The sequence below is a fragment of the Nannospalax galili genome, unplaced genomic scaffold, assembly GCF_000622305.1.
Source record: "Nannospalax galili isolate Female #2095 unplaced genomic scaffold, S.galili_v1.0 scaffold202, whole genome shotgun sequence".
Taxonomy (NCBI): domain Eukaryota; kingdom Metazoa; phylum Chordata; class Mammalia; order Rodentia; family Spalacidae; genus Nannospalax; species Nannospalax galili.
In genome coordinates this window covers 643,214-652,019 of record NW_008349000.1, presented here as the reverse complement: position 1 = coordinate 652,019, position 8,806 = coordinate 643,214, and the positions used below count along the sequence as shown (strand labels likewise).

Genomic DNA, 8,806 nt, shown 5'->3' with positions numbered 1-8,806 from the left:
GTAATTAGACTCTGGACCTGCAACATTCTAAACTCTCCAGAGTCTCCAGAGTGATAATCAGTTGGTGAGCCTTGCAGGAAATGCATCACATTTTTTGCATGTAGAGGCCACATATTATTTATTCCCAGGTCATTTTAGGAAGGCTCATTCCTAGAATCTGATGTAGATGAGGCTCAATTGTAGGCAAGATAGCAGTCGTCAGGAGAGAGGGATAGCTAGCTGGTAGAGCCAAGAAGAAAGAAACTCCTGGATCATATCAAAACTATTAGCCAGTTTGGCCGGGCGTGGTGACACACGCCTTTAATCCCAGCACTTGGGAGGCAGAGGCAGGCAGATCTCTGTGAGGTCAAGGCCAGCCTGGTCTACATGGTGAGTTCCAGGACAGCTGGGGCTACAGGGAGACCCTGTCTCAAAAAGACAAAAAAATTTTTTTTTTAAATTTTATGTGTATGAGTGTATTGCCTGCATCTATGTAAGTGCACCTATGTCGTGCAATGCCTGCAGAAGTCAGAAGAGGGTGTTGGATTCCCCTGGAACTCTGGAACTAGAGTTACAGATTGTTGTTAGCTGCTTTGTGGGTGCTGGGAACCAAACCTGGGTGTTCTGCAAGAGCAGTCAGTGCTTTTAACCACTGAGCTATCTCTTCAGCCCATTGTTTTTTACTTAAAAAAATTTTATGTGTATGGGTGTGCACCTGCTTGTCTGTATGTGCACCATCTGCATGCAGTAGCCCACTGAGGCCAGAAGAAGATGTTGGATTCCCTGGTACTGCAGTAACAGGCAGCTGTGAGCCACTTGGGTCCTCTGCAAGAGCAGCAAGTGCTCTTAACCACTGAGCAATCTCTCCAGCTCCAGGCGAATCATCCATTTTGAGGGTGTGGCCACTTGTAGTATGTCCCATGCTCCAGTGGATGGCCCCACGCTAATGCACATATGAGCAGCACTAACTGGACTTAATGGGTTATTCGAAAACAAACAGCAACAACAACAACAAAAACCCAGACATGATGTTGGGAGGGAGACATGTTGGGGAATATATGGGGGGGTTGGAGGGAGGAAATGGGGGTGTATATGATCATATTTTTTATAAATCTCATTGCTGATACCCTTCCAAAAAGATATCAGTCCATTTGTCCATTTCAGGAGCGTGCACTGAACATAAGTGAACAGTTTACTTGGGGCTTATGCATTTGTCCAAGGCCAGGCAGGCAATGGATAGCTGGTACTAGGGTTATACATTTAATAGACACGGTCCTGTGCTGATGTAGCAGGGTAACAATGAGCACCTCAGCGCACTGGGAACTGCAGCTATGGACACAGGGCACACTAGTGACTGAAGAGCACACACATTCCTATCAGAACAGGCCTTGCCCCTGTCACTGTTCTCAAGTAGAGATGGTGAGGTAGAAGTCTACAAAATGGTCACTATATGGGTCAGATATTCTTGCTTATTGCCCTCTTTGAAATGTCTCCTTCCATTGAAATCATTGCTACATTACACTGAGCCCCAAACTCAGCCCTGAATACACACATGCACACGCACACACACCACACACAGACACACGCTCTACTCAGGAGACCTTTCTTGTGTACTCTTGTGAGTCATTTCTTATTTTATTTTATTTTATTATGTGTATGAGTGTATTGCCTATAGGCATGTAAGTGCATCCGTGTCATGCAATGCTCAGAAGAGGGTGTCAGATTCACTGCAACTGGAGTTATGGAGTTGTTAGCTGCCCTGTGGGTATGGAAGAGCAATCAGTGCTCTTAACTGCTGACTCATCTCTTCAGTCCTTGTGAGTCATTTCTTAACAAGTCATTTCATTAAATATTTCTACTATTTAATGCTGAAAAATAATTTGTTTGAAGATTCATCTTAACATGGCCACATTGTTCATTTCTAACTGGAACTCTTAGCACTGACTGACCCGAAATGTATTTATGTTCAGAGGAAGAATACAAGGATTCAGAAGGTGTTTGTTTTAATTGAGATTGGGTTTGAAGCTTACTCATTTCTGCTCCAGCATTTCAACTTTCTAGGTCGCTTTAAGATCTACAGCTTGCTTTGGGTTCAATCATGTGCTACTCAGTGTTTGCTTCTGACTGGAGTCCTGGGACCCAATGATGGTTTTGCTCTCCATCTGGGCTCTTGGTTCTGTAGCTTAATTAGAATGAAGCTTTGGGGTCCCTTAACTGTGGTAAGGAGAAAAGCAGACTTGCAAAGTCTGAACTTTAACAGTAGAACAAAAGAACACCAGAAGGGGCCAGTAAAGCAGTGTTCCACGTTGGTTGGTGCTGTCCCTTGCTGGGTGTGTAGTTCTGCCTGGGCTGTTTCAATCTTAAAGTCCCAGCTGCCTCATCTACCAACTAGAGGCAACACAGCCAGGTTGACTTGCCCCTGAGCACATTGTCAGTTATAAAATAAAATGATGTATGTGAACTTGATCATGTTTAAACCTGTAAAAAGTGACTCCAGTGGACAGACAAGGGATGCTATTTTTACGAAATTGACTTTCCTCTTTTGTGCTCACCCTCAATGCCCCCCCCAATCCCTGCCACTTGCTGTACCCTCAAGGCAGGCGACCTGAAAGATGATGGATGTGATGTTCTTTCCAGCTGTCAAGGCTATAAAAACCCAAGCTGCTGAGGGGCACACACAAACTGCCACAGTCCTGCCACAGGCTGTAGGGCACAAGGGGCCACAGCCGCCTCCTCTCAATCCAGGGACGAACTTGAGCCTACCTTCTTGCCTTCTCCATATATAAGGGGAAACTTCAAGTCATCATCCTCAATGGTTTTGTATGCCCTGTAGAGGGATAAACAACATTTTAAAACAAGTTTGCACTCAATTAGTGACCCTCTGCCCTGACAATGGCTGCCAGGCACCTCATTTTCCTGGAACCCCATTCATTTATCACACTGTCTCTTTGTTTATACAGCCTCATTCTCCATTCTCCCTACAGAGTTGTATGCATGTGTGTGCTTGTGTGCACACACGCATGTATGCATGCATGTGTGTGTGTGTGTCTGTGTATTTCAGCAAGGTAGGAAATATTGTCTTTATATACTTATAGAGGGAGAAAATACTAATAATTACTGAGAAGGGGAGATGGATTTCTGTTTCTAGTGTCTTTCTTGTAATGAGGTGACCCGGCAACATTGGTGAGTTCTTCTCCATCTGCAGCTGTGATAAACAGCCATGGTCAGAGGTGGACAGAGTGTGAAGCTGCTCCAAGAGTCAGTTCTCACCTTCGGGGGCTGTTTACATCAAACACCTTCATATTGGGATGACGGGGGATGGATGACTTAGAGTCTGCCTGACCTCAGTACGAGAGTCAAGGTTGGCAGAAAATTCGGTTTCATGATAGCTTTCAGAGGCCATTCGCCACACAGGAAGAAATTCACTCCATGCTTCGTGGGTTCAGTTCAGACATGGTTGTCTAGGGGTTACTGTCAGCAAATGAAGCCATGTGTCCCAATTTTACCCATAAGCAAGTTAAAAAACAAAGTAGCTTTATTACTTGCCCAAAGTAGCTTTAACTTTCTTTTATTTTCCTCATCTGTAAAATGACACTAATACACAGGATACAGAGCTTAGCACAGAGCCTGCACTTACTAAGGGTCCGTGTGCTTGTGTGCACACACGCATGTATGCATGCATGTGTGTGTGTGTGTCTGTGTATTTCAGCAAGGTAGGAAATATTGTCTTTATATACTTATAGAGGGAGAAAATACTAATAATTACTGAGAAGGGGAGATGGATTTCTGTTTCTAGTGTCTTTCTTGTAATGAGGTGACCCGGCAACATTGGTGAGTTCTTCTCCATCTGCAGCTGTGATAAACAGCCATGGTCAGAGGTGGACAGAGTGTGAAGCTGCTCCAAGAGTCAGTTCTCACCTTCGGGGGCTGTTTACATCAAACACCTTCATATTGGGATGACGGGGGATGGATGACTTAGAGTCTGCCTGACCTCAGTACGAGAGTCAAGGTTGGCAGAAAATTCGGTTTCATGATAGCTTTCAGAGGCCATTCGCCACACAGGAAGAAATTCACTCCATGCTTCGTGGGTTCAGTTCAGACATGGTTGTCTAGGGGTTACTGTCAGCAAATGAAGCCATGTGTCCCAATTTTACCCATAAGCAAGTTAAAAAACAAAGTAGCTTTATTACTTGCCCAAAGTAGCTTTAACTTTCTTTTATTTTCCTCATCTGTAAAATGACACTAATACACAGGATACAGAGCTTAGCACAGAGCCTGCACTTACTAATTAGTGGCAGATATTACTAGTATTTAGTAGGCAATTCTTGGTGCAACACTTCCCCTTTCTGCAACGTGGGGGATATCACCACTTACTCACCATCCTGGAATGCATGTCTAAGGTCTGGACCTTAGGACCTCATTAGTCCAACAAGCCCAGAAAGTTATCAGGAAGATGAAACACAGCCGGGGCAGGTTAGGTGTTAAGTAGATGCTTTTTCTAAAATAAAGTCTCCCTAAAATTTCTTATTGTTATTTTATGTGCATGTGTGTGTTGTCTGCATGTATGTAAGTATACCAGGTGTGTGCGAGGCCTGTGAAGGCCAGAAGAGGGCTTCAAATCCCCTAGAGCTAGAGTTATGGACAGTTAGCCACCATGTGTGTGCTGGGAACCAAACCCATGTCCTCCATAAGAGCAGCAGGTCTCAACAGCTGTCCAGCCCTGAAAATTTATTAAAATAGCCACCTAGTTCTGCAAACACGTAGGTAACCGGGGAGTGAAGCTGAAATCAACATGGAGGTTCTTGATATATAAAAGAATGCAGCCCAAATAAAAAGCATGCAGGACAAACGGGAGGAGAATATGACGACACATGATGAAGATACCATGATGAAATCTATTGTACGCTAACTTAAAAATTAATCTGGAAGTTTACAAAGTGTGCAGTGTAAAGAGGAAACAAATAACACCCTGTTGTTTGAGGAACTATTTGGATGTCTCATTCATTCCCTGGTAGAGAAACAGTGAGGTTTTCCCACCAAATGCACGTGGGTTCAAGTTTGGTCCAGAGTAAGTTGATGTGTTTGTGCTCTGATCTCGGGACCCACATTAGTCAAACAAGGCCAAGGCTTGGGTCCTCATGTGCAGAGCTCAGGATGTACTCAACACAGGACATGCTTAGAGCTCAGGAAAGTCCGTTGCTGCTGCCCCTGGCAAGTGAGCCAGTAATCCTGGAATCAAATTTTAAAGAAAGGAACCATACTATTTCCCTCCCTTAAATCCATCAAATGAACACAAAGTGGAAATTAGCCACTTTGATGATGATTAATGTACTCACAAGTCACTTGGGGAACAAATAAAGCTATTATTAGAGTCCAGTCCCAGTTTGAGTTGGCTGCATATTGAATCACTGGTAAGGGCTTTAACTTCCCGAGGTTCAGGCAATATACTGGAGCAATTAAAACAGAATCTCTGGGGCTGAGGCTCAGGTATCAGGAATCTTTTAAAGCTTCACAGGTGACTCCAACATAAAGCCAAGGTGAAGACCTCTGTTACAGACCAAGCATCACTGAACTTACACTGGGAGTGAGTTAAAGCACCAAGCTCTTCAATCAGCTTCACCTTTGAGAGGGGAGACTGCATGGCTTCAAAGAGGGGAAGGAAATGGCTGGAGAAAGGCCTGAAACGAGGCTGAAGGGGATTGGAGATGCTGTGTGGGGTGAGAAGTCAATCCCAGACAGAGCTTAGAAGGCATGGTGGGGATCAGACACAGGGAAGGGCTAGCCTTGACATGCAGGCAAAAGAGTTTGGAACTATAAAGGGCAGAGGGCAGCAGACCTAGAATCAAGGCTATGGAAGGACTTGGAGCTCCCTAGAGATCTCAAGGATCTTAACTGGCTTGGAAAAGCAGTGAGAAAACTGTTCTAATTCCACTATAAGCCCAGGTCATCGAATCCTCTCAGGAGAGAGACCATCAGGAGCACGAAGTCCAGGCCACACAGCTCTGAAAGACAGACACTACTTATGGAGCTGTCACCCCAGGAACAAGGCAACTGCAGATTTAATACTATATTTTGACTCTGTCATTTATCTTTAGGGACAAAAAGTTAAAAAGAAATAAAAACTAGGGATGTAACTCAGTTGGTAGAGGGTTTGCCTAGCACACACAAAGCCCCAAGTTCGTTTCCTAGCACCACATAAGATGGTGTGGTGAAGCAGATCTGTAAGCCAAGCACTACGGAAGTCCAGGTAGGAGGACCAGAAGTTCAAGGTTATCCTTGGGTATACAGTGAGTTCACAGCCAGACTGGGCTACATGTAACCCTGTCTCAAAATAAATAAATAAAATAGAAATGATAACTTTGGAAAAGGCAAGTCTCAACTGTTCCTGTTGGTTTTGATTTTCAATAAAACATGAACCCTTTCTCGTCCTTCCCCAGCAACAAACAAGGACAATTGTTGCATGTTGAGAATATGCAATACCCTCTTCCATTCTTTCTGCGTCACAACCACAGTTCATTGTATAAGAAGTGGACATCCATGTACAGTTAGGAGGTCTTGAGAGATAACACATAAAATACGTGGAAGTGGGAGTGTTGCTCATTGGGAACTAGTGCTTCACATGAGTAAGCCTTGGGTTTGATCCTCAGTAGCAAAATACCAAACATACAAACAAAAATCCCTCAAGAATGAAAACTGGCAGCCAAATGGGAGTCTATATAAATTAACGAGAGCTAGAAATAGTTCCACAGATATGACTTATTGGGCCAGGTACTGGACTTGGTAGTTACTGATAGTATTTAAAATCTCAAAGTCTTTGTGATGTCCTATCTTACAGATGAAGAGACAGAAGCTCAGAGAGGATAAATGACTTTCCCAAGACCACACACTAAGTAAATGGCTCTAAAACAGAAAGACTCCAAACCTGTGTGCCATCAAGGCTAATCTTTGGTGATATCTTCCTGTAGCCAAAGAGCCTGAAATGAGACCGCTATCATCCCCTTCTCAGTGGGCTGCCAGCAAATATTTGATGAAGAAAAGAGGACTTTTGGCACATGAGGATGGAGAATGTTCTGAGTGGCAAAAGAACAAACTCACTGGTGGCCAGGCAACAGAGTCTGCAGGGAAGAAGGGAGGGAGAGAGCGGAAATGACTGTCCAGCTTATCGGACCTGTGTCTGCCTCCCTGTCCACTTCACCTGTGGCCACAAAGGCAGCTGATCCCTGTCCTACAGAGGACAGACCTTCCTGAAACCTGCTGAGCAGTCCCTGCCCACTGGCACCGCAGGGCTACAGGACTGGATTCCTGCCCCTAATTCCTCCTTGGCTTCCCTTTTCTGCACCTGGGGAAGAGGAGAGGAGAGAGGAGGAGTGTGGAGCTTGAGAGCGCCAAGACACAGAGGTTGTTTGGATCTGACATTATTAACCAAGAATGCATGGTCAGGGCTGGAGAGATGGCTCAGCAGTCAAGGGCACTGGTTGTCCTTGCAGAGGATCCAGGTTCAGATCCCAGCACCCACATGGCAGCTAACAACCATCCCTAACTCCAATTCCAGGGAATCCTATGCCCTCTTTTGGCCTCTGAGGACACTGTATGACACTGGTGCACTTACATACATGCAGGCATAATATTCATATGCATACACATTTTTAAAGTAAATTAAAAAAATTCTCAGAGCCAGATCACTCTCTGGCTTTCCAATAATATAACTGATCAGGGATTATAGTCAAGTAATTATTTATTTGGTATAAGATAGAAAAACTGAAGGACCTAGGAAAGATTTTTAGAACACTCTTATTTTGGGTCAACTCCTTTGTGAATATTTATAAGGCCAACAGATAAAAGGACAAGATGAGAAATAAATGCAAACCTTATAAAGGGCTGCTAGAGTCTTGGCTTTCCCTACCTCAAAGGCACTATCGTCAGATAAGCTTCTTTTTTAAAAGGAATAGTTTCTCTTGGAATGTTGATTGTACAAAGTAGGAAAAACAAAACAAAACAAAAAGCCATTATTGGGCTGGATCTACTAGAAGGAGAGCTCAGTATTAAATGCAACTGAACAGGTCACCAAACTCTTTCTGTCCTAAGGACAGGAATTTCTTTTATAACACCTCTTACAAGGGGCAGTGCTGTGGACACACACTGTCCTAAGGGGCTCCACTATCCTTGTATCAGTCCTGTATCTCCATTTCTCTGGAGAATAGAATTAAGTAATTCATTCTTTTTTTTTTTTTTGAGTCAGAGTCTCCCTGTTGCCCAACCAGGCCTAGACCTAGATCTGCCTACCTCTGCCTCCCAAGTACTAGGATTAAAGGCCTGTGCCACCATGCCTGGCCCAAGTAATTCTTTCTTCTTCTTTAAAAAATGTATTTATTATACCTATTTTGTGTGTATTGAGTGTTATGCCTGCATGTAGGTAGGTGCATCTATGTTGTGCAATGTGCAAGGAGGTCAGAAGAGGGTGTTGGATTCCTCTGGACCTGGAGTTTAAGGATGGTTGTCAGCCGCCACATGGGTGCTGAGAACTAAACCCAGGTCCCCTGCAAAAAGCAGCCAGTGCTCTTAACCACTGAGTCATCTCTCCAGCCCTGTAATTCTTTCTTAAACTGACCCAAACCAAATACATGGATATATTTGGCCTGTTTTGTGGAAAAATGAAATAAATTCAGTACTTTAGCTGCTTGCGAGCTCTGAGGACATTTGGAAAGAGCTCTCTCAAACTTTCCTCTTCCCTACATCTTTCAAATATTTTTCAAGGGACCTGGGGGACCATTTGTCCCCCATGCCACCATTTACTCAACACATTTGTTAACCAAACACTGCAGACTGT

General features: G+C 44.0%; 1 protein-coding gene across 1 annotated transcript in view; it reads right to left on the bottom strand.

Annotated features, from left to right (window-relative positions):
• Ppm1h (protein phosphatase, Mg2+/Mn2+ dependent 1H) overlaps positions 1-8,806 on the bottom strand; it is a 297,333-nt gene that overhangs the window by 47,819 nt on the left and 240,708 nt on the right. Inside the window, exon 7 of the mRNA XM_008846139.3 lies at positions 2,743-2,806. Coding sequence (XP_008844361.1) covers positions 2,743-2,806 — 64 coding nt within the window. The remainder of the gene's footprint in view (positions 1-2,742; positions 2,807-8,806) is intronic.